This window comes from Oryzias latipes, chromosome 17 (assembly GCF_002234675.1).
Source record: "Oryzias latipes chromosome 17, ASM223467v1".
Classification (NCBI taxonomy): domain Eukaryota; kingdom Metazoa; phylum Chordata; class Actinopteri; order Beloniformes; family Adrianichthyidae; genus Oryzias; species Oryzias latipes.
In genome coordinates, this window is record NC_019875.2 from 5,634,448 (window position 1) to 5,660,505 (window position 26,058).

General features: G+C 45.1%; 2 protein-coding genes across 3 annotated transcripts; one reads left to right on the plus strand and one right to left on the minus strand.

The window, feature by feature from the left end:
* Window positions 1–755: 755 nt before the first annotated feature.
* Window positions 756–10,209, minus strand: LOC101156769 (nucleolin-like). 2 transcript variants are annotated; one of them, XM_004078635.3, is made up of 13 exons: window positions 10,081–10,209; window positions 9,880–9,916; window positions 9,683–9,760; window positions 8,560–8,628; window positions 8,354–8,477; window positions 8,120–8,277; window positions 7,916–8,042; window positions 7,107–7,258; window positions 6,908–7,025; window positions 6,704–6,843; window positions 6,488–6,614; window positions 3,837–4,003; window positions 759–1,470 (listed from the first exon to the last, which is right to left on the minus strand). In XM_004078635.3, exons 1-13 carry the CDS (start codon window positions 10,093–10,095, stop codon window positions 1,415–1,417), a joined length of 1,368 nt encoding a protein of 455 aa, XP_004078683.1. In that variant the 5' UTR covers window positions 10,096–10,209; the 3' UTR covers window positions 759–1,414. The 2 variants fall into 2 exon arrangements, with proteins under 2 accessions (XP_020566427.1, XP_004078683.1); XM_020710768.1 differs by lacking the exons at window positions 9,880–9,916; window positions 10,081–10,209 and having other exon boundaries at window positions 756–1,470; window positions 8,560–8,707.
* A 19-nt stretch (window positions 10,210–10,228) lies between these two features.
* gk5 (glycerol kinase 5 (putative)) lies at window positions 10,229–23,194 on the plus strand. The gene is made up of 16 exons (XM_004078636.2): window positions 10,229–10,786; window positions 10,854–10,947; window positions 13,594–13,669; window positions 13,741–13,834; window positions 16,087–16,218; window positions 16,375–16,450; window positions 18,144–18,205; window positions 18,280–18,353; window positions 19,616–19,676; window positions 20,962–21,088; window positions 21,176–21,280; window positions 21,431–21,525; window positions 22,185–22,288; window positions 22,352–22,411; window positions 22,495–22,628; window positions 22,838–23,194. The coding sequence occupies exons 1-16, from the start codon at window positions 10,661–10,663 to the stop codon at window positions 22,996–22,998; spliced, it is 1,581 nt and encodes a 526-aa protein (XP_004078684.1). The 5' UTR covers window positions 10,229–10,660; the 3' UTR covers window positions 22,999–23,194.
* Window positions 23,195–26,058: the final 2,864 nt, after the last annotated feature.

Here is a 26,058-nt window from a genome sequence, read left to right on the forward strand (position 1 = left end):
CACAGCACTGATTTATGATCACGTCCATCAGACAGACAAACCCTTCACAACGGATTCAGGAGCATTCTGAAAACCTGATCCATGGTGACACTTCCAGTCACTTCATAAACTGTTCATACATGTTCACTACATTTATGACAGGTACGTCCCACACTTTATTATTCTAATACCTACGTTTTTTGGCAGCACCGTCATGCAAGCCTTCTGTGACACTCCCTAGCTCATTTATAAAAGGTTTACTGTGAACAAAAAGTAAGTTGACAGTGAGGGCCACCTCTTCCAGGACTTGTGGAAATTATATATTTTTCTGTGAAATATGAAAAAACTCCATCTTCTAAACCCGTTTTTGCCCCCTTTCAGGGTCACAGGATGCCGGAGCCTATCCCAGCCAGGGGACATCCTGGACGGGTCGCCAGTCTGACGCAGTCGAAATCATGTGATTGCCAAACATGCCAAGGCACAACCAAACCAAAACACTACAGCAACAGATGGAACATTTACTGTCATTTGCATAAAAACGTGTGTTAATAAGTTTCTGTTCCATGGAATGAAATAGAAAAAAATGTTCATTTGCATATAACGTTGTTAAAATAATTCTACTCTCAAACATTTCCTCCTCACCAGATCTGGCCTCATTTCCAAAACGTTTTTGTCAACTATTACTTCTGAATTTAGGTTGACCTTAAATGTGGATGTGTGGAAAACTAACACCAGCAGTTATTTGAATGTTAAGTAAATGACAACTTAAGAAAGAGAAAGTGACAGACTGAGCACCTTTATGAGCTTTACGCATGTTTACATTTCTTAGTTATTCTAACCATCATAGGAAGTTCAGTATTTTTGTTTTAATAACAGGATTTTAACAAAAATCTTTGCAGAATATGAAAAGAAGTGCAGATATGCAGCATTTAACTCCAGGTACAGTTAAACTGCATGATCATCTGCCCTTTGTTAGGGTTCCTGAAGACACCCTCCTGGTTCCTCCGGGGCCAAAGGTCAGTCTTCACCGTGCAGCCAGACCTTCCTCTGTCGTCCGTCTCACTCAGTGTTTCAATATTGCAGGTTGATTTCCCAGAGCTGGTGTCTTGAGAATGGAGTGGGGTCTTGGTTCTGCTGGATTCCTCTGGTGCTGCCATCTGGGTCACCGCGCTTTGTTTGGATAACCATTTTAAACAGGTGGAAACTTCAGGATGTCCTGTCTATTTTTTCAGGCAGAAGTGTAGAGTTCTAACTCATCCAGATAGCATCCTGGATTAAAAAAAGGGCCTCTGGTTTAGTCTGAAATTTCTCAGTTAAAGACAAAAAAACTTTTGGGGCGTTCCACCGTTTGGTTTTATAACATGAGCATTGAAGTACAGCAAAAAGGTCCAACAACTGAGATTTCAGAGGAATTTTAAATGAATCCAGTGATGCTTCAGGAGGCCATGGATGGTTGAGGAGTTCCTTTGGGAGCAGACCGCTTTCTTCGTCCTGAAGGAAAACATTTCATTTTTTTAACAACTGGTGTCCAAACAGTTTCACCAATATTAGCATTAAAGAAGAAGAAAATCTATTACAACCTAGTGATGAACCCGATCTATCATGTGGACTTGAATTCGACAGATTGAATCTAAAAGTTCACTGGAATGTGAGTGAAGTTTAGCTTCGCCTGACTTAACATTCTCTGCTGCAAGAAGAAAACAGTTTTTGACAAGTTCATAGAGGAAAACAGGCAGAGTTTAGGACATCTCCTGGATGATGCTCCTTCCCTTTTGGAATCAGGATCAGAATCAGGTTTAGAATCAGAATCAGAATTAGGTTTAGAATCAGAATCGGGATCAGATTAAGGAATAGAATCAGGATCATAATCAGCTTCAGGTTTAGAATTAACATCAGAATCAGGATGAGGTTTAGAATCATAATCAGAATCGGGATCAAAATCAGGATCAAGTTTAGATTCATAATCAGGATCAGAATCAGAATAAGGAATAGAATCAGGTTCAGAATCAGGATCGGGTTTAAAATCATAATCAAGATCAGGATCAGGCATGGAATCAGAATTAGGATCGGGATCAGAATAAGGAATAGAATCAGGTTCAGGATCAGGTTTAGAATTACAATAAGGATCAGAATCAGGTTTAGAATTAGAATAAGGATCAGAATCAGGTTTAGAATCAGAATTAGGATCGGGCTCAGAATCAGAATAAGGAATATAATCAGGATCAGGTTTAGAATAAGAATCAGGATCAGGTTTAGAATAAGAATCGGGATCAGAATCAGGATCAGGTTTAGAATCAGGATCAGGTTTAGAATCAGGCTCAGAAACAGGTTTAGAATCAGAATCAGAGGTTGTAAAAGTTGAACGCTGTAGGAGCTTCTGAGAGCAAAAACCTTCAAGTTTTCATCCGCTTCGTCTGATTCACAGATAAGAAAAAGGTCTTCCAGGGTTTGATGCTGAATTCATGTGTAGCTCAAAGCTCAGGAAAGTCATTTCTACCAAAAAGTGTTAGCAGGTGAGCATATGTGTGTCTGCCCCCCCCCATGCCTTATTACACCTGGATCCCAGAAAAAAAAATTCTGTTTGATTTGTTTTGCTGTCTGTTCAGACGAGTGTTCAAAGGCTCCATATAATGATGCCAGCATGATTTGTTCATTTGTTTTTTTTTAACTCAACTTTAACCTACAGTTGAATTTTGTGTGAATATGTTATTAACAGGAGAAGGATGTCAGAACTGAATATGAATTTGGATCCAAAAAAAAAAAAGGGATACACACTAGAAATAAAACAGATTCAAAAATCTGTGAACTGCTTTTCCTTTTATAAAGATGTTACAGTTATGAAAGGATGTCCACCTATGTAAAGACATTTTACATCTGCAAACAAAAACGTGCAGCTGTAAGAAAAAATGCAAGTGCAGCATAATGTGCACTTGCAAAACCAAATTATGTTTATGTAAAAAACTATTGACGCACGTATGAATCTGTTTTTTGCACACTGGTTGAAGTCTTCTCTATTGTAAAATCCTCCTCAGTGGGTTATTTTAAGCTCAAATCAAAACAGACGTAGCTTCTCCAGAGCGGCAGGAGCTCATTAGAAATTCACTTTTGTGTTGTGGGTGAGACTGTTGGCACGGAAGTTAACCTAGCTAATTTCCCAGCATGCCCTGGTTTACACTCTCACGCTAAAGACAAGCGCCTCACAGGCCCAAGCTAACGTTAGCTGATTGATTAGTTAAGATGCTGCATGCTGATTGGCTCATCTGCGTACACCAAATATGTTAAAGTCACAGGTTGTAACGTATGTTTGTGTCCGGTGATCAAAAGCACACGTGTGCGTGTTTATGTGCTGTTGTGACGACCTGTTAAATATGTCTGAAGCCTGAAGACATTTTCACAACACAAATGCTTCCACGGTTTTTACTCATAGATTATGAGGTTTTCCTAAAGCACATCGTCATGCATGTGTGAAGTGTCTTGACACGTGTGGACGTCATTTTGCAACTGCATCGTGTTTTTAAAAGGAATGAAATCTAAAAACGGCTCCTACAGAAGCTGTGAGTAACTCCACAGAGCTGCAATGGGGACAATCTAACCTCATATGTGTTTGGCTGGAATTCCAGACCGACTGTTGTAGCAGGACGAACATGAATGATCTTCACGTAGACAGAGATGTTCAGCAGCTTCTGTGCTCAGATGTGGCTCACTCTTCATCTCTGACGTTGTTGTCTCAAAGAAAGTCTGCCGATTCTGATCAACGGCTGCTTACCTGATCATCTTCAACCCCTGACCTGGAGTTTGGTGCTATGGAACTGGATTAGGAATACATTGGACACAGAAAACTGTTCTGGTTCTCTCACCTACAGACGTTCCAGTGGAGCGGCCTACAGAACCTCCGTGATGTCCCCGTTCTCCTTTGGAGTTTGCAAAAGCAATCGTCACTTTGCTGCCGTCTATCTCACAATCCTCCATGGCCTCTTTGGCAGCTTTACAACTTTCTTGACTCTCAAAGTCCACAAAACCGAACCTGTTGGAATAAAAATCATGAGTAACAGAACAGGAGTTCCTTTCTGGCCGGCAGGACTCTGCCTGGGTTGATCTTTGTCGTCATGCTGGTCCAGAATTCCTGCACAGCTAAAAGGTTTAGCTTAGAGAAGTGGTCTCCAACTCTCAGAACGCGGACCAGTACCGGTCCATTGGACAGCTGGTCCCATACGACCTACGGCTCATTCTTGACGTGTGTCAAGTTACTCGGTCGTGTGTCTAAAATCCATCCGCTACTTTAAAGCGGCTGCACTGACCACTACATTACAACCCTTAAAGGGTTTATACCGTGCGAAATCAACTTTTTGAGCTTTTAAGTGTATAATAATGTTCATTCCTCACTATAAACAACCCCAAAGTGGTATTTGGATCCATTCATGCATTTCTGAGTATTCCTCTAAAAACCTGCTCTCTGAGCACCAGCCCCTCCCCATCCACCCAAAAAGGAGTGGGTTCTCACATTGTGATGTCACAAAGTGAGGAACCGCCTCTTCCAGGAAGAGTCTGCACTGCCAGCCCCGCCCCCAGACTAACACACACGTCCACTTTCACTGTGGAGCTAGCGTTGATCGGCTAACTGCTTTCATTTATATGAACAATATGAACATCCATATTCTCCCTAGGATGATTTCATGAAATGGGCGGCACCCACAATGAGAGAAAGGAGGAGCCACAGAGAACGAGTCATTTTACTTCCGGGTTGGAAAATGAGCTGCAAAAATAACTCATGTTTCATAAAAATTGTTTTTTAGTGTTCCAAAGGTAGTATATGATCATCTATATGGATATAGTTTACTCTGAAAGGCTTAAGAAAAGCAGGGTGTAGGCACTTTAAGCAACCGCCTGTCTAATGTTACGAGAATGCTGCTAATGAAGTTGTTCAAACGGTGGATTCACTTTTATTATTACATTTAGAAAATAGCCGTTTCAGTAACTCTTCTTCTTTTATGTTTATCCATCAGGTCAGATTTTTCAGCTTCCACTTGGACAGTTCTGGGGAAATCTAAATCACATCTAGGGCTGCAGCTATCGATTCTTTTTGTAATCGATTAATCTAGCACTTAATCGATCGATTAATCGAGTAATCGGATAAAACGACTTGTGTGTGTTTTTGAACGACCAAAACAAATAATGCATAACAAAAATGACGTGGTTGTAAAATGAACAAGCATTTGATTTTAAAGATCCGCTCTGATGCAAATGTTACTTTTGGTATTTTTAAGTTGGTCTTGAGAAGTGGAGGATGGGGGGGGGGGGGGGGGGGGGATGCAGAAGACTTTGAAAGGGTGGCACAACACCAAAGTGGAAAGCCATTAAAAATAAAAGAATCAGAAAAACATATTTGATCATTATCATTGTTTATATTTCGTGTAAAAATAATGCTTTTGTTATTTTTGGAATGCTTAAAGAAGCCTCGCGGTCCGCCGAAAGGCGAGCTACCGCCTGTCCCAGCCCCTGCCTCTCGGCGCCCCCTCGATGCTCTTAGCTGAGTATCCCGCGGAGTCCGAAGCCTTTACTTTGAAAAAATTAGAGTGTTCAAAGCAGGCCCGGTCGCCTGAATACCGCAGCTAGGGGCTCTCGCTGCCCGTCGAGGCGGCCCGCGTTGGTCGCCGCGGAGGGGGCGCGGAGCGGCTGACGCCGCCCCTTGCTCGCTGCCGGCGGCACGCGCGGGTCCCGCGCCTAAGGCGTCGAGGTTCCAGCGGTCGCGCAGATGTCTTCTGTTCAGATGCTGAATCATGGAAGATGTGCTGTTGTGGTATGCCAGCTCTATTTTGCAGTAGAGACACTGCACCTTGTTCTCTTCTTTATTAAGTGTGTAATGATCCCACACTTTAGACAATTTCTGCTGTTTATTTATAGATCTATTCACCGCCATCGCGCCAACTAAATTCAAAAGGTCCGTGTGAATAAACGGTCCGTGTGACACAATCAAATCCCTGCGCCGCGCGTATAGTGCCCGTTATAGGAATTTAACGAGGCTTCGAGGCAGAGTTTTTGCCTCGAGGAATTTTTGTAATCGAGTAACTCGAGTAACTCGACGAATCGTTTCAGCCCTAATCACATCTTAATGGTTCCTACACCAAATCTAGTGAACAAAGAAATGTTAAAGCAGATCCAGACATTTCCCAGGGGAGCCAAATAAACGTTAGCCTAAAAAGGGAAGGGAAGCTGAGAGCAAAAAAATAAAGAAAGAGGACTTTAGCCTCGTACAGACAACTATGGTCTGACATTAAACTGGTCTGAACTGGGTTGCCTTAGAAAACCTGCCGTTGGTGACGATGTGGTCTCTGTGGCTTCCTAAACATCTTAGAAGAGCAGTTTGGGTAGAAGTGTGAAGCAGATCATGGGATAATAACCAGCACTTCCAAAAGCAAAAGACTGAGCATCTAAATTACCAATAAATGAGCCCACCATGACCCAGCAGATAAGTGTTTCAGAAATAAAATCCCAGACTGCTGTTCCTGACCTTTTGGAGAGTCCAGTGGCCGGGTTGACGGGGACGTGTGCCCTCAGCGCTCCTTCAAAGGCGCTCTGCAGCGTCCGGGCTGTGGTCTTCTTAGCGAGACCCAACACCACCAGAGTTTTAGGCTCAGCTGAACCAGGAAATAATGATTTATTAATGAGATCATTCACACTAAAAGTAAATACACAGTTAAGTGAGAAACAGGAAGGGGCTCTGTACCGTTAACCGTTTCTGTGCTGCTGGTGCCGGGGCAGAACTCCGCTTTGGCTGTTTGTTGGCAGATCTTGATATTTTGGGATGCCCGGAACGCTTCCTCAGCCTCTTCCACCGACGGGACCTCGACGCGAGCATCCCTGAGCCTGCAGACAAACGCTGGTTCAGTTTTCAGACGCTCCGCTTCAGTGGGCGGATCAGAGGCCTCACCCTTTTCCCGTGCTGCCGGTTTGCTGCAAGCGGACGCTCACAGCTTTCTGGAGATGCTTTTCCTCCACTGCATCCGCCAGGCTGCTCACAACCAGGACACTGCTGGGAGAAGGTGCATCTGTGGGAAGGAAGAGGAATGGCTGTCAGATAAATGGAGATGTGACCAATGGCGGACTTCGTCTCCACGGACGCCACTCACTCTCTGCTCTTTGCTGGTCAGCTCCGGCTGGAGGCTTGCCGGCGTCTCCGGCTCGAGCCACGACCAGAACTCTGCCGCGGAACTTCACACCTTGTTTTTTATCTCCCGTCCTTTTAGCAATGCGCGTATTTTTAAACTCCACAAAGGCAATGCTGTCAAAAGGGAAGATTTGACTAAATACATCTAATAGAAGTTCCTTCTAACACAGAGCAGTGATGCGTCTTTAGGCTGACTGAGGGTAAATCTGACATTCCAGACCCTGGACCGCTGCTTTAAACGATTTAGAGAAGAATTGGAGCCAAACTGACTGACAGACCCTCTGAAAGCTTTCACTGGGGGTGTGCATCCCTGCCAAACTCCTGAATCAACTTTAATGTACAAGATCACAGATGGATGGGTTGGCTTGATTCAATTCAATAATTAATTCCTTTCAGCAAATCTGTTTGGTTATGAAAAAGATGTTTCTTTGTTGTGATTCTTTTCAATTAAAAAAAAGGCAAAACTTGTAAATTGTTGTAGAACTTGATAGTGAGGTACCAAAAATACCACATCTTTTGAATCAAGATCAATTTAACCATTAAAACCTGCTTTTGTTTTCTAGCTCTAATCACAATGAAAGATGGGAGATTTAAGGTTTGACTACTTTCTCACATGAAAACAATCGGTAGTTTTGAATTTTTTCTTTTTGTGATAAACATGATTTTCCCTCAAAAGTCTTTGTCTGTTCCGATTTCCTAAAAATGACCAATATTAATCTGAAATAAGACAGCATGGCGCTCCGGCCCGCCGTCAGGGCGCCGGCGTCTCACCCTCGACTCGGCCGTTTGCTTCGACCGGGAAAGCGAACAGCCACAGCATGCTTGAAGAATTTCAGGATGTCTTCTTTCTTTGCGTTGAAGGGCAGGTTCTTCAGGAACAAACTGCGAGCCTCTTTGACTGACAGACACAGGACAGACTTTGGTGATTTTCTGGCTCCTTCTCAGCCTGAAGCACATCAGATTGTGGCGTTTTACCTTTCTTGTCACGCGGGGCGGCTTTTTTCTGCACCCTTCCCTCACTTTTGACCTTGGCTGTGGCGATCTTCAGGGGCACGTCCAGAACCTTTTCTCCGTCCAGCATCAGACATTTCTGAAGGTCCATTTCTGAGGCCAAATCCACAAACGCGTGTTTTCTGCCACAGAAGCAGAGCAGACGTTTCGGTCTGCAGCAGGCTCCACACAGTTCTGTTACTTTCAGAACATACTCACTTGGACCGGTCTAAGCGGACGTCTTGAAACAATATGCTCTGCGTCATCAAGTACGCTGCTAAGGAGTCTCTGACCTCATCACAGGATTTGGAGCGGTTCAGGTTTCCAATGTAAGCACAAAATTCTGAAACAAAGAGGGACAAGTGAAGGCAGCACTCAGGTAGGAGCTCTAAAGATTCCTTCTGACCGGTCCCAGGACTGCTTACTGTGGCTGGCCAGCTTTGCCGTCTTTGACAGGGAGGCGTCTGTGCTGGGCTCTGCGCCCCTCTTCCGTTCTGCGGCGGAAGGCAGACCAAAACAAAAAGACACGTTTGATTGCAGACAGAGTCCTGGAGCCCCCATTCGTTAAGACCACTGCACATGGAGACATGTCAAAACCGAGACAGAAACAGAGAGGCGCACATTTGACGGCAAACATCCCTACCTGCAGAGCTAAATGCACAGAAAATTGCAGAGAAACTATGAAGGTTTTCCTCATGTGTTAGTAAAAACAAACACAGATTACATCATTTCTGGCGATTTAACATCATTAGTTAAGTTAGTATTGACTTATTACAGACATGTAAGTGAAAAACCTTTATTTTGTTATCAAAGGGCCTATATCATGCTATACTCAAGTCTTCAGAGTAAACTATATCCAGATATATGACCAAATATTACCTTTGGAACACTAAAGAACAATTTTTTTATGAAATAATAGTTATTTTTTCTGAGTTCCTTTTCCAAACCAGAAAGTAAGATGACTCGATCTCTGAGGCTCCGCCTTACTCTCCTTGTGGGTGCCGCCCATTTCATGACATCAACATTGATTCGGCCTCAGCAGCGTGTCTGAGTTTGTCCCACAAAAAGAAACAACATCCTAACTTTTACAAAGACTGATGTTTACAGAAAATGAAAGCGTTTAGCTGATCACTGCTAGCTCCACTGAGAAAGTGGGCGTGTCTATTAGCCTGGAGGCAGGGCTGGCATCAGACTCTTCCTGGAAGGGGCTGTTCCTCACTTTGTGACATCACAATGTGAGAACCCACTTGTTGTGGTGGGTTGGGAGGGGCTGTTGCTCATAGAGCAGGTGAGTGAGGATTGAACATTATACTAAACATTAACAGCTTAAAAGCTCAACACGTTGAGTTCACATGATTTAGGCCCTTTAATTCTAAAAATCTAGACGTGATTTTTTTTCCCAACAGAGCTGTTTTCGTAAGGGAGGCAGGAAATAGGTTTTATGTTGCTTTTAGTTTAAGCACATGATAGTGTTTAATTCTAAAACTCTAAAAACTCTTGAAGACCTTAGCATCTCAGACATCTGCTGCTATTCTGTGGCCTCTATACCTTCTTGTCCGCTTTCCTTCACGTCTTGTTGCATCTTCATGTCAGGGGGGAGGCTGGGGGCTTCCTCTGTGGCATCAGCTGCAGACATCAACCAGGAGGAGCATGTAGCAAACGGTAGGAAACTGTCCTGACATTTTTCTACATTAGAACAGAGTTCAAAAGGAGACGCATTCAGAGGGCTTCAGCAGAATACTTACTGCTGTTCGGGGTCTCCGCCTTCTGTTTTCTTGCACCCTGAATCAAAGAATCGGCATTAATCACGTGACCAACTTTACGTCTTAAGGACAGATGCGTGATCTAACCACGTGCTAGCTTGTCTGCCTTAAGGCCAATACTAACGTAAACTCTGATTTTATTAGTCTAAGGTTTATTAATCTAGAATCATAAAGTACTCTTACGTGTGACTTTACCATCTTCTGTGTGAAAATAAAAGTAAAAACTCCGCCGCAAACACTCTCCTCCACCTCACTGTGGTAAACACACGTGCACACAGCTACAATCAACACCACGCATGCGCCAAACAGAAACTACGGGTCCCCGCAGGGAGAAATTGTCCAAAGCGCATGAATTGAAACTTTAGCAGGAAGTTTGATTTTGTCTGTAGCGGCTCCAATGTTTAGATAAAGGCAATAATTGCGGAATAAAGTGAAATTAACTGTTTATTTTATGTCATTTTCAGCTGATCCGTTCAGTTTATTGGTGGTCTCGTGTTAGTTTGAGTGAAGCTAAACATTTAATGTGTGGGCGAGCTCTCGAGAGGGAATTAGCCCCCCAATAATCTTCAACTGATTGGTAGAATCTCAACCAGGCCAACCCTCGAAGCCGTCTTCTGCTCGCGATACAACCTAAAGCCGATCGGGAGGTTCGGGGAAACGCGGTCCAAGGGTCGAGCCGCCGTGTCAGCAGCCTAAAGTCCTCCGACCGACTCGAGGCGGAGCGACCATGAACCGCGCGGGATCTGCCTGAAGGAGACGCGTCATGGGGAGCCGCAGGAACGGCTTCAGAAACGAAAGGTTCGTCCTGTCGGTGGACGTTGGAACGACTTCCATCAGGTGTCACGTTTACGACAAGGAAGCCAAGATCCGCGGGTCCTGCTCGGAGAAGGTGAGGCGTTCACGGACACCTTGCGCGGCTCGTAAACATCTGGTCATGGTCTCCATTCGTCCTCCAGGTTGTCCCTCTGTTTCCGGAGGAAGGACACGTGGAGGTGGACCCAGAGGCTCTGTGGAAGAGTTTCATCTCTGTGGTCAGAGGAGCCGTGACAGGTACACCGTGACCGTGGGAGACCGTGCATGCATCTGCTGTAACTTCACAACCTGAAGCTGTTCTTCAGAGATGTGAGCTCTTCCCGAGAGCATCAGCATGTCAGAGTGTGGCAGAAGGTGTGGAGACCCCTGATCTCCTGCAGAGCCCTGATCTCCTGCAGAGCCCAGGTCTCTGAAGCACAGCGGCACTAGGAACCAAACTACCAACCTTTCAGAGGAAAATTTTCTCATCCAGCTGCTTCTCTCTACTAAATCTGATTTTCCTGCAGAAATCCACATTTCAACCCAGTTTTCCTAATCCTCTACATTTGATACACAAACAAGATTGATAGTTTCTCAGAGATGACTTGAGGAGGAAGATGGTTAGCATTTGGCCTCTTTGGTGCAGGTAACCCTCCCAGTGTCTGTCTCCAGATCTGGTCCATCTCCACATGTCCTTTTTATCTGGAAAGACATGAAACAATAAAGAGAAGAGGCTAACCAATGAACGTAAAAGACGTTAAATGTTTGCGTTTCCGTAAACATTTCTGATCTGGGTTTGAAGCGGAACAGAAACCATCAAACACTATCAAAGATTTTTCTATTCATGTTTTGGGGTCAGTTAAATAGCAGCCTTGCTCAGAGGAACTCAAGTCTCTGTAAGGTTAGAGTGAAAAGAGGAAAAGAAGGTTTGGCATCTGCTTGATTTGCCAAAAAAGGGAAACACGTCAGAGGAGGAGAGAACTGATGTATCTGCTCCAGGCTTTTAATTAAATCTTGTTGTCTGACTAACCAAGAAACCTGGTTTTCTGAAGGTCTTGGTAACGTTGTCAGTGTTTGCAAATAGGAATTCTGATGTGCAGTAATCAATGAACAGAGTTGACAAAATCCCTTGTAGCTTTGACAAAGAGAAGTCGATTCTTGGATGTGAGTGGAAAAAAAAGGAAAACATCAAGAAACATCTCAGCAAATCTGAAAGAAACACGACTAAAGAAAGAAGAACAAATGTATTTGAAACAAATGTCAAAAGGATCCAAACTAGCAGGTCTGACAGGAAAAGGGGAACCAGCCAATGTTCTTGAAGTTACTGAAATGTAACAGTTTAAAAAACTCTAAAGTTCTTTTTATATTTTTGTTAAATAGATTTGACTTTTGCATGTAAACGTGTCGCTGTTGCAGCAGCTTTAGCCGTTAGCTATTCTTTTACAGTCAATGCTATTAGCTCAGAGACGGTTGTTATTTTTAAATAAATGAAAATTCACAAGTTTTACAAGTCATTAGGCCACCAAGAATGCTGCAGCACTGCCAGCAGCATTTGTTGGCTCGGTGAAAGTGGAGCGACCGTGATCCCGGCGGCTGAACTTCATGCGTGCTCCTGTTTCCCAACCTGCTGCTGGTGTCTGCTGCGCCAAAGCCTGGGAGAAGGCGGCGGCAGCAGAGCCTCTGGCGAGGAGCAGCACGCCCTGAATGTGTATACATTTACAGGGTCTGTGCATTCCCATTCCTACGTCCATTTGTTTTGTTAGGGGAGCCAGAGGGAACTCCAAACCAAAGGTAAAGGTGATTTACAGAGGCGAAGCACTCTCACCAATCAGGAGAGAGCTTGTTGGAAGTCCACACCTCTACCCAGACTCCAGGAGGAGCTGTCAGTCAAACGTTTTGAATGCTTAACGTGAGACGGCATCTGATTGGTCCGTTTATCACGTTATATGAATAAAAGAGGATTATCCAGAAGATGTTAAAAAGGTATCAGATCCAGAACGGTTCCTCTGACCAATAGAATGAGTGACCAACAGCTGTTTATTTCTCTGTAGAGTCTCTGGGATTTTGACTTCTTGGAGCCACTTCCTGTTTGGAACGCCAGGGGGAGGAGTCACTCAGTCCAGTTCTCATTAACAGTGAATGGTTGTAACGACATTCATGTCATTGCTGCGGTTACGTTGGGTGGCCAACATCTTCACTTCCTCCCTGAGGCTGGTTTAAACCAAAAGTAAAAACGGATGCAAAACAAAAAAACCTGTAACCACTTGGTGGTTTGTTGCAAACTCAAGCTTGTAAAAAATAATAATAGACCGACTTCCCAACAGAAAGTTCAAACTGTGGGTAAGATCACTTTTTTATTTACTGTTGTTAGAATTGGAGGAATTCATTTGATGTTTCAAATCAAAGCTGATCAGAATTTGAGGCATTTGATTGGCGTGTCCAGTAATCGGGTCCAAACGGACCCGGTTGGGTGTTGGTTCTGCATGATTCCCCTTTGGTCCAGCAGCTGTCTGCAAAACTGTGGGTTGGGGGTTTGACCCCCAGGCCTGACAGCAGTTCTTCACTTAGAATAACTGCCCTCAACTTTAAAAATGAAGGCCCTGTTTTGAAACTTTATTGACAAACAACAAAGTAACAAATTACTGGGGGAAAAAGCATCATAACAGCATCTTTCATAAAGAATTCACATCCCACAAATGTTTCAATTTAGTTTAAAAAGAACATACTTTAAAAGTCCAGAGTCCCTCATCAGGCAGACACTGGTGAACATCGGTGAACTGATCTGACCAGTCGGCACGTTTGGAACGAGCCCTGGGGTTAAGTGGGAGGAGTCTCTTGATGCTGCGTATCCCCAGCTTTCCTCTTTGGCGTTCTGACCAAACCATTTCGGTCTTTGCGTTCCAGATGCAGGCATACGGATGCACCAGGTTGAAGCTCTTGGCATGTCCACCCAGAGAGCGACCTTCACCACCTGGGACAGGTAAATGCTGCAGACGCTCCATGCTGCAGGTTCCTGCTCTGGGTTTTTGCTCATTTCTACCCCTTTAACAGGAAAACGGGGGTTCCTTTTCATAACTTTATCAGCTGGCAGGACCAAAGAGCTGCAGACCTGGTGAGGTCCTGGAATGCATCCTGCACCATGAAAGTGAGTCAGCCCAGCATCATCGTGCACTTCTGCACATTTTCAAAGGAATGCGGTTGAGAGTCTGGACAAAGTCCTGCCTCGTGGTCGTTCAGGTCAGCTTCTGTGTACAGCAGCACCTTTAGTGAGGCTGATAACATCAAATATTCATAGGAACTATGCAAAAAAGGGATACAAGCATCACATTTGGCATAGCAATTTTCTATAGGACACTTGTCAAATCTGCCCGACTGGCCATTTAAAAATCCAAGATGGGGGTCATTTATCAAGATGGCCACCAGAATGAACTTTTGAAGCCAAGTCGTTCATAGAAATGCATCTATTTGGTCATTTTGAGGGATCTGGGTGTCTAGCCACTGCTTTTTGGCATGTTGAGTTGAACTTTTCTAGCTTTATCACCCTAAACTAAATGTTAATGTATGTTTTTACTAATAAATTAACATTTTTCCTGTATTTTGGCTGTATGAACAGCTTTTTGTACTGGTTGCTGGTGATTTTAAAGCATCACTTACAGAAGTTACGGTTTGTGTTTGGGTTTGGGTTGTAATACAGGTAGTACATTTGTTTTAGCAGTCACCTACACCCCCACCCCCCCATTAGCTCACAGCTTAAGTAGGTGAGAGGAGCACACAGTCCATGTGTGTCATGGAAGTAGTCCAGTGTTAAATAAAAAGTGTGTTAAGAGAAGGAATTACAGCTGCTGGATGGAAATTCAGATGCATAAAAAACAACAAACATGAGAAACCAAATTAATGTTACATTTTCAAAACTAGAAAAGATATTCGACATGTGAAGGAACATATAATTAGACACTAAGATCTCTCAAATGGACCAAGTAGGTGTATTTCTATGACAAAGATGTCTTTGGAAGGCCATTTCCGTGGCCTTGTGGAGAAATGGCTGCCATCTTTTCACATTTTCAAATGCCCAAACGGGCAAATTTGACAAGGATTCCCTACAGAATCATCGTGGTTGTTTCAGGATCAATACTGTTATCTGCCCTCTGTTTAACATCACCATCTCCATGCCAGGGGATGAAGAACCAGCTCAATGGCAGTGTCTGCCCTGAGACTGGGAGGTTGTGGGTTTGAATCCACAGACGCGTGATACTAAAGAGTAGGAATGTGTCCCTCCTGTCCGTCAGCATCAAAGGTTGGATTAGGTGCTAGACCCCTTGATGGGCAGCTGTACCTGCATGTTCCCTCGCCCTGGTCCAACGGGGGAGAACAAGGAGAAACTGGCTCCTCCTCCAGTTGCGGCTGTGGAACGCCATGGCTGTCTGTGAGGCCTTCACAGACGGTCCAGAACTTTGCCTGCTGGTCAGTGAGGTCAGAAAGGCTCCCGCTGGCCTTGAACTGTCCTGGTTGGGTCGTGCCAGAAGAAAGGAAGCTCAAGAGGAAAACGTTGTCGTCCTCAGTCGCGTTCCAACTTAAGGAGAGCAGATCCACAGGAAGTAAAAGCAACGAGGCCAACAGAACCAGAACCAGAGCTGACCTGTGATGGTTTTAATCAATCAATCCATCAATCAAGTTATTATTTTTACAGCACTTACAAAAGCAGAGGCAACCAAAGTGCTTAACATAAAATCAAATACAATCACAAACAATATGACACAATAAAGAAACAATAACGATAAAACATCCCTCCTTCATGTGGAAACCCCTGAAGTTTCTTCTGGGTTTTTTTCCAGAATCCGTATTTTTAAGGAGCTTTTCCTTACAGAGGAGGGGGTTCAAAAGGCAGGGATGCCCAGTTTAGTTTAGTTTAGTTTAGTTTAGTCATTACCTGTTGAATTTTATGACTTGATATTTTTTATGATTCATGTTTATTACAGTTACCGGCATGAAGCCCATTGAGACGACTGGTGTTGTAAATATTGGGCTATTGAAATCAAATTGAATTGAATCTTCAGATCTTAGGACTGGACACGGACAATAAACATGTAAAAGCTCAGAAAGATACTGAGCTGCCAGACCGTTCAAACATTTAAAAGCCAGCAGTAAAATCTTAAAAATGATTCCAAAAGACACAGGCCCAGGTTTTGAAGCCCAAGCAGGGCTGTTGTTTAGGCTGCTCAGGTCACATTTCACTTCCATTCACAGTTTGATCCAGTTCCCTTTTCCTTCAGAAAAGCGGCTGGACTTTAATCCACTATTGAGGTTCACCAAAGGGTTACAGTCCGTAGAAAATCCTTTGTTTGGGATTCAACAGCAGTTTTCTTCCAGAAACGTCTAACGGGTTTCTGGCCCTTGCAGGTCATCCATGGTCTGATGAAGGTGGCGTATTTCCTGACTCAGCAGAAGCGCTACCTGGCGGCGAGTCTGATCGTGTTTTCCCCCCAGCACGTCACCATGCGGTTGCTCTGGGTTCTGCAGCGCTGCGCACAGGTGAATGATGGGAGCTCAACCAGCAACCTGTCGGACCGCAACCGACTCCTCCTGAGCAGGACGGCCTCATGAAAAACTCCGTCATGTTCTGTTTTCAGAAGCTCCGGCTCAGAACTGATCGGATGAAACCTTGTTTGCTTCTCGGCCTTTCTGCAGGTGCGTCGAGCGTGTGATGAAGGCACCTGCTGCTTTGGGACTATAGACACCTGGCTGCTCTACAAACTCACTAAAGGTGAGAAAACAGGCCAGAGCAACTCTGACCTCCAGTTTATGATCAGAAGGAACACAATACCAGGCAGAATGTCACCAAATAGAGGTGAAATAGACTTTTGTTTTTCATCACATATCGGAGATATAGATCATTTCTGTCCTCTTCCTCCGCCGCCTGTTTACCTGCAGTCATGTGTGGCTCTTTGAGAGAAAGAAGGAGAAGAGATTTTTCAAGTTTTTACCAAAAACGGTCCAAAAACAATGTCCTTCCTTCTCCAAAAGCCACAGAGGTGAGACCTGCAGGAAAATCCACCCTTCTTTATCACAGTCAATGATTCAAAAGCCTAACATCGTCGTTTCATTCATGCTTTTTAAGAAAATGGTACCATATTTTAAAAACACACCCGTTCCTGTACCATTTTCATTGTTTTTCGTTTCATTTAGTGAATTTTGCAAACAAGTTAATCCGCCTGTAAAACAAGTTTTCTATACTTAAGATACATTTCCTAAAAAAAAGACCTTTTAATAGACTAACTAATAATAAACCTGAATCCTGTTCATTAATAAACCAAAATGAGGTGTAAAGTTCTTTACAGAGTACTTGAAAGGTTTTTCAGTGCATGCATGTGGTGTGTGTTTGTGTGTGTGTGTGTGCGCGCGTTTGTGTGTGGTGTATGTGTGTGTGTGTGTTTGTGTGTGTGCGCGCGTTTGTGTGTGGTGTATGTGTGTGTGTTTGTGTGGTGCCTGTGTGTGATGTGGTGTGCGTGTGTGTGTGATGTGCGTGTGTGTACCCGTGGTCTGCATGCGTGAGTACGTACCTGTGTGTGGGTGCGTGTGGTGCGTGTGATGTGTGTGTGTGTACGTGTGGTCTGCGTGCGTGCGTACGTACCTGTGTCCGTGTGTGTGTGTGTGTGTGTGTGTGTGCGTGTGATGTGTGTGTGTGTGTACGTGTGATCTGCGTGCGTGCGTACGTACCTGTGTCCGTGTGTGTGTGCGTGTGATGTGTGTGTGTGCCAGCGTGTGTACATACCTGTGTGCGTGTGGTGTGGTATGTGCGTGCGTTCGTGAGTACGTACCTGTGTGTGTGTGCGTGTCCGTGTGTGTGTGCGTGTGTGTGTGCGTGTGGTGCGTGTGATGTGTGTGTGTGTACGTGTGATCTGCGTGCGTGCGTACGTACCTGTGTCCGTGTGTGTGTGTGCCAGCGTGTGTACATACCTGTGTGCGTGTGGTGTGGTATGTGCGTGCGTTCGTGAGTACGTACCTGTGTGTGTGTGCGTGTCCGTGTGTGTGTGCGTGTGTGTGTGTGTGTGTGTGCGTGTCGTGCGTGTGATGTGTGTGTGTGTACGTGTGATCTGCGTGCGTGCGTACGTACCTGTGTCCGTGTGTGTGTGCGTGTGATGTGTGTGTGTGCCAGCGTGTGTACATACCTGTGTGCGTGTGGTGTGGTATGTGCGTGCATTCGTGTGTACGTATCTGTGTGTGTGTGGTGTGGTGTGCATGCGTGTGGTATGCGTATGTGCGTACGTACCTGTGTGTGTGGTGTGCGTACGTGCGTGCGAGCAGCTTGGACAGAGCTCTCTTTGTCTCTCTTGCATCACTGATTTGCTGCTATTGTTCAGGAATGCTGCTGCTCTGCAGGAGGGACACAAACTGCCTTCATGGGGCTTTTTCCTCTGTTTGCCATCACACTAACGATGCCCCCCTCCCTCCCCCAGGCCGTGTCCATGCCACTGATTACTCCAATGCCAGCTCCACTGGGATTTTTGACTCCTACCAGGTTTGCTGCAGCTCCACTGTGAGCTTTTCCTGTTTCCTGCCTGTTTCCTTTCTGAATCCATTCTCGTCTCTCAGATGTGTTGGAGTGGTTTTCTCTGCTCTCTCGTGTCCCTGCCGCTCTCCATTTTCCCCACAGTACAAAACACCAGGTGAGGATCATTTATGAACAGGTAAATATTTGGAGAAGAGTCCATGGGGTTAACAGCCCAGCAGCCCTGCGGCTGGGTCCAGAGGTGCAGATAAAGTCTAGAAAAAGACTTAAAGCTCCTCAGACAGTGAGGATGCACAATGGGGAGCATGAGTGTCAACATGCAGCTTTTCCTCTGCACCCCGCCTCCTCCTGCACCTCCTGTCTTATTCCCTTAAACTTTGACTTAACTAAACGGAGTCAAAGTTTATTTTTCTAAACTTTGTATCAGTGAATCTGGACTCCTGAACCCGGCTGGTCCGTGCGTCGGTCCTGACGTTCTCCGTTTGTTTCTACAGCTGATCATGAGTTTGTTTTGCTGCTTATCAGCGACTGAGTTTGGACGGATGGACTTGCTCTTTAAAAACTGGACTTCAGCTGTTTTCATGAGGACAGAGAAGCACAGACTGACATCAAGAACTCCTTTTCCCTCCTAAAAACTGTCGGGCTCGACATGCACTAAAGCTATCAGGCTAATATCAGGGGGACGAGATGATTTACAGTGGGAAGTCCAGGCCTGAGAATGAAGCATCCTGAGGGATTGTGAATCAGCCTGAAGTTCTCCTGAAGTATCCTAAAAACAGCCTAACAACAATCGTAAAGATCCTAAAGCATCCCAAAACGCTCTAAATCAGCCAGAATCAATCTGGAATATCCCTAAACAGCATCAAAAATGCCAAAACATCCCAAACTGCCTAAACAATCTTAAACCACTTGAAGCATCCCAAAACAACCCGAGACGCTATGAAACAGGCCTAAACATTCGGAAACACCTTGAGAGGCTCTGAAACATCCTAGCTGTGCTCCTCTTTGCGGATGTGTGAGCTACTGACCTCTGGTGGTGAGAAGTGGAAGTCCATCTCAGCTGGACAGCCAGACTCACTCAGGATGCTTTTCTGTAACGCTCCAGCTCCATGTGACCGTCCTACTGCGGGGAATCTGTAACATCAACCGTCCAAATGAAGAAGCGTTTTTTTTTAATAAGCAACAAGGGAAGAATGAGAGAGGATCAAACCGCAAAAATACATCTTGTTAAAGTAGTTATTCTGATGCAAGACAGTTTAGAAATGACTGTCAAATGTTTTATCTTTCACACTAAAACTGTTGTCCTTCCGTCTGCTGTAGTGTTGATCTTTCTTTCAGAGAAACCCTAAAGGTTGTTCTTCAGACTAGAGACCTGATGCATGCTGGGAGATAATGTGTGTGTGTCTTCTGATGCATTAGTCATAACTTTGGCTCCATCGACCCGTCCATCTTCGGAGAGCCCATTCCCATCATGTCTGTGGTGAGTCTCTGCATTAGACGCTCCATCACCTGCATGACTATGCAATTTAAACCCTGCTGATGTTATCGTCAGGACACAGTTTTCCAATCAGGATGTCCAAAAGTCCCAACAGATCCACAAGAATGATTGGAAAATCAAACTTTCTCTGTGTGTTTCAATTGTTTTTTTTTTTTACATATATCATCATTTTTTCCCAGTCTGACTCATGCTGACTACATAATAATGAAAAAGCAGAATGGCCTCATGTACAAACTGAAAAAACAACTCGGTTTCATTCTTTTTATTTCTTAAAGGCCAAATCCAAACCTGGTTTGTGTCAAAGTTCTGCAGAAAGCAGGAAGAACCAGACAAAATGGTTGAGAGTTGTGTGCATGAGTGTGTGTGTCCATGTATGCATGCGTGTGCGTCATTTAACCTTTGTTCCAATTTAAAGTCTGCTTCAGTTTGATTCACTCCAGATCCGTTAAAAGAGGACGGAGTGTCTCGTCTGGACTCGGCCCAGAGGGGACTGAGGGATTTTAGCCCCGCCTCCTTCAGCCGAAAAAGCCCAGAACAGAGTGTGTGAGAGTAGAGAGCAGTCGACTCAAACAAACGGTTAGATCAGGATGCTGTGGAAGAAGAGAGGCATTTGTGGGCTGTAGGTGATCAAGTGGATCCATCTGACGACACAGATGTGGAAGGTCACTGGAGACGGCGAGGGGCGGAGCTAAGGGCAGAAAAGCTCAGCTGAGACTGGATCTGCAAACCCGCAGAAGGAAAGACACGTGTGACTGAACGGGTGCATTGGTCCACACCTCAGACCGTATCTGAGCGCTTTCTGTGTTTGTGTGAACAGTGGCGTGCATGGAAGGCAAATGTGCATTCAAGTGGTTGCTGACCCCCCCCACCCAAAAACACCATTTAAAGACAAGAAAAATATTGTAAAAATGAAGAGAGGTCTTTGATAGAAAAACATTTCCATGAAGGACAAAAGATTCTTAAAAATATATAAATGTTCAAAAAATCCTTTATGAAAAACTTCTATTTGCATAAATCAAATTAAAATATTTCTCTAAATAAATTAAACAAAGTTTTTTTTTAAAATAAATGTCACTTTTTCCCTCATAACCTGTCATACAGACATACAAACAAGGAATGAAATAACTTTAAAAAGCTTTAAAATGCTAAAAATCTTTACCAAAGATTCAAGTATGAAACAGTTGATTTTTCATGTTCCTAAGAACCAAAAACTGTCTGCCTCCATCTGTCTCTCAGCATCACAATGTGGTTTTCATCCCGTTTCTAGATGGCGGACCAGCAGGCGGCCATGTTTGGAGAGTGCTGCTTCAACGTTGGGGATGTCAAGATCACCATGGGAACGGGAACCTTCATGGACATCAACACCGGCAGCAAGCCCCATACATCAGTGGCAGGTGACAGAGCCGTGCACGCACACGTGCACACACACACACCTGCATCCATCTTTCCTACAGGATGACCGCAGCTCCGCCTCCCTGCAGGTCTGTATCCTGTCGTGGGGTGGAAGATCGGCTCAGAGGTGGTGTACCTGGCGGAGGGAAATGCAGCCGACACAGGCACCGCCATCAGATGGGCGCAGGAGCTAGGTGAGCATCGAGCTTCTGTGGTCGCCGCTCTGTGGTCGCCGCTCTGTTTCTGGGCTCTCAGGCTTTTCCAGTTCAACCAGTAGCTGAGCAGAAGCCTGGAGATGGCAGAGCTCTCTGTGGTTTTTGTGTGAGACGCCTGTGTGGTTGCAGAGCTCTTCTCGGACGTCAGCCAGACCAGCTCCATGGCTTACAGCGTGCCCGACTCGGACGGGGTGTGCTTTGTCCCGTCTTTCAGCGGCCTGCAGGTCAGTGCAGCTTCTCCTGGGTAGGATGCCGGTGCTAAACGTCAGGACATGATGTGGGCAGCATCGGCTCCACGCTCGGTAACGCTGTTGTCTGTTTTGTGTTTTCCTGCTGTCCCGGCTCTGAAGCGGCCTGTGTAAGTCTTCCTCCTGAAAGTTTTGTGCAAAGATGTGATCCCAGAACCCCTTTTTTGCAGAACTCAGACTGTGGACGTTTTTATGCGTCATAATACATAGTAATATGCAATTCTCAAAAATAGGCAATTCAATTTGAAATGAAGGTTTAGAACGTGAAAATACATTTTGTAATTTAGAATTCTATATTAAAAAAGTGACATTTCAATGCTTGGTTTGCCCTAAATTCATTGTAAAGTTCCTTAAAATCTCTAACATTGTAAAATACGGTGCTGTCAGAATTCAAATGAAATGCAAACTGTCAGATTCTCATGCTAACGGAAATTTAAAATGCTATAGATCGGCTTTAAAATGAATCAAAGGCAAACCATGTATTGAAATTTCATTTTTTAATATTGCATATTGAATTAAAAGTGACGTTTTCTGCCCTAAATGACCTTAAATTATGACTGAAAAAAAGGTCACTAACAGACCGGGGAGCATCTCATCAGACGGTCGTCAGTCTGACACGAGTGCATCTGCTTTAGGCTCCTCTGAATGATCCCAAAGCTTGTGCCTCCTTGATGGGCCTCAGACCCTCTTCCACCAAGAGCCATCTGATCCGGGCCATTCTGGAGTCTGTCGCCTTCAGGTGAGTCGTGCTGGCGTCAGGATTTCTCTCCCTGCGGGTTTAATCTGACGTTCATTCCTGCAGGAATAAGCAGCTGTATGAGACGATGCTGCGAGAGACCAACATTCCCATCACCAACATCAGGTGAGTTCTCGGCCTCCTCGCCGTGTGCCGGCTCTCATCGTGGCGGACGTTACTGAACCTACGCTTCTCCCTGCGTGTCTCAGGGTGGACGGCGGCGTTTCCTCCAACGATTTCGTCATGCAGCTGACTGCAGACCTATTTGGCAGGAAGCTGGTCAGACTGCAGCACAGAGAGATGTCCTGTCTAGGAGCTGCTCTGGTGGCCGGACTTGGAACAGGTACGCCGGCGGCAGACTGAGGACGCATTCAAAGTAGCACAACTGAAGATGAGAAGCAGCAAAGTTTCCGTCTCTTCTTTAAATATCCTTAGCTCTGGCAGCTTTTGTTTCAAGTTTAGATCGAATGTGCTATTTCTGTTCATCTGCCAGAAGCTTCTTTGATAGGAAGCACCGCTCATCTGGATCCTGAAGTCTGGATCTGTCTGCAGGTTTCTGGAGGACACGCGATGAGCTGAGGAAGCTGCAGAGCACAGGTGAGGTGTTCCTTCCACGAGGAGCAGCCATGGGGGGTCCACAGGGGGAGTACGCCCCCGTCCTCCAGCGCTGGGAGAGGGCTCTGCAGCGCTCCATGAACTGGTACAAGTCCTGACGACAGACACATGGAGGAACGGCGAGGAAGCGAGACTGAGAACAGCTCCAGAGACGGCCGTGGAGGAAGACGTCTGAACGTCGGCGGGAATGCTCCCTCCAGGAAGAAGAGCAGTGCGGTGCTTCGGCCTGTGCGGCTGCTCCGTCTCTTACATTCCATCATCCATTATAGAATAAAAACATAAACACTCACTTGAGCACAGGTGTGAGCTCACCTTGGCACTAATAGTTTGCGTGATTGAATGAAACTAGTTGGTCTGAATGCATAGGTAAGGGTGTGTGAACGATATTTGTATTGTGTACATGTTGACATGTGAACATTTTTTGGAGCCAACAGGTATGTTTATAACATTTGAGTGTGTGTGTGGACAGGCCCTGCCCTTATAGACCTGTATTACATCTGAACCTCACTGTAATGAGTATAACCACCCAGAAACTTGTTGCTTTATGCTGCTTCATGCCCCCCCTTTCTAACATCCTTCTCTCTTCTTCCCTCCTTTCCTTTTCCGTCCGGTCCAACACAACAGACATACCTCTGGTTTGTCAGAAGATTCATAATCCCTGTTGTTAAAGTAAAATGTGTCCAACAAAAGAGGCCTTCAGCTCTCATCTGTTTGCCCAGCTGATGGACAGGAGAAGTTAAAAAAAAAACAGGATGAAAATAACTATTGGAAAGCATAAGCCACAGCCGGTAGAGACCAAACTGCACTAAACACCTTCACTTCCGTTTTCTTTTTTTTTTTCATTATTCCAAATTTTTGAAGGTGGTTTTACTTTCTTTTTAACTCTTTCTAAACCTCCTGTTTTTTTCTTGGGGGGGCTCCAGCCTCGTGCTGTGTTGGTTGGTGTTGATGGTGCTCACATCTTCTGAACAAGAGGCTATAGATTAATGTTAGGGGTGAGACGATTCATCGATTTATCCAACCAGATCTATTTGTCTGAGGCAGAATCGACCTAAACCACTAAAAATCCTTTCAAAATGAGATCCATTGATTATCGACCTGTGAAGGTCGAACCATTTGGATTGAGGTGCTGTAGGTTTATTTGACTCTAAGGTAGAAACCACCAATCAGAGCAGACAACACTCATGTGACGTCATTAACACGGATCAGTCCATCATTCCAGTCCAATGTGTGGAAAGACTTTGAATAAAGTCATGTGACCATCCAGTGTCTAGAATGTTCCCTTTGGATTCTCTGGATGTGGAAAAACAACAGTGGGCTGTTTTTATTCAGTTGGTTTTTGAGATGCAGATTCTGAAAGTTGAACATTAAGACATTTCCTGATCTGAGTTTTTGTGTAACTCCTGCTGACATGATCATCGTGAAAACTTTTGTGCGATTGAACCCGTGTGACTCAAATGACTGCAGCGCGTCCAGAATCGTCCTCAGTGGACGGCTGTGCCGCGCTGTCCTCAGGGGGGGGGGGCCTCCTGGCATGTCCTTCATTCACACTTTGTCCTAAACCTGTGGGAATAAAAGCGTTTCTGTGACAGTTCTCCAGGTTGGATGATGGCGCCTCACACTCCTCACGTGCACCGATGCGTGCACGGCGAGCTGTGCACGACACTGACCTCCTGCTAGACTCTGGGGGCGTCTGGGGCACGGTCAGGAACGATGACTGTCAGATGCGGCCACAGATTGAGTCCCGTTGATGTGACCAACAGTTGCCATGGCAACTTATGGACGGAGTGACTGAGAACAAACGGAGTGTGTGTGCTCCAGCTCTCGGTGCTGGGATGGTGAGGGGGGCTCTAATTGAGAGCAAAAACAGGGTGGGGGGTGAGGGGTTTCCCCAAAACAAAGGGAGGATTGTGGGTCCGCTCCCAGCCTGTGTCGGTCACAAAGCGCCATACATTACGTCTCTTCTGTATAACCCCTCACTAACACAAACACTTCCTCCAGCTCTTCATCTGTGTCTCACTCAGACAAGGGTGCCCCCCCCCCCACCGGCCTGCAGAGAAATACCCCCCCCACCAAAAGATCCTGCATGTGGGGCCTCCCACTCTTATCAGCATGCTGCTTTACAGGATGTGAGTTCAAACGTTCAGTAAATTGAAGGTGGCAGCAGGACCCCCACCCCCCCACCCCGTTATGAAACTTTGTTCACATGAACTGACATGAAATGTTCCCCTCAGTCGGTGCTGAAAGTATGTTTGACAGCCTCGACACAGATTTACTGTATTGACACATTCCATCGTCACGGCAACAGGGACAGCAATGAACCACAGATACCAAAATTATGGTCCAATGAAACCCTAGCGGCTCCAAAAAAAGGTGAAGCCTGTTTATGACACGGAGGTTGGGTCAGAATTCCCACCCTAACCCCTAACTACTGAAAAACTATATAGTGCGGCACTATGTAGTGCCCTGAAATGAAAAAGCAATTCGGACACCAAGCTCACTATTTATTTATTTTTAAAAAGTGGATATGACATCATCAATTTCACTAAGTTAAAATCTAATTGATATGAGCGTTTTGCGATGATTATTGATGAGTCCACTGTCTTGTGAAGATAAAACCCTTGATGGTTTATTAAAAAAATACATTTTCTTGGTAAAAATTGATCCGACGCAATGCATTGTAGTCCATATTTGCCGATCTAGTGAGCATCGATGTACACTGGTTTTTCGCAGAGACTTCTGGGAAATCTCTTGGGGACTGGATTTTGGAATTGTAGATTCAGACAGGACTAGAAAATGGCAAATGCGCTATTTAGGGGTTAGGGTGGGAATCAGACACAGCCTGAGATGGAAAACGAAACAAAAAAAACCTTAGTTGACTCTTAGTGACTGATCCCCGTTTCTGTTCGTTCAGAAAAACCTTTTGGCTGCTGATGTTTGCTAAGTGCATCCATGTTACTAACGGCTGCCTGTTCAGACTGGAAGCTCCGGTGTTTGTGTGATGCTGTGAGAGATCAGCTGTCTGTCTGTCAGCAGCTTCCATTACGTGGCGCTTAACCCTTGTGCTATCTTAGATGACCCCACCCTTACATTGACGTGTTCTCCCTACCATGACAAAGGTGGATAAAGGTGGAAAGATTTCATGTAATCCATGGACA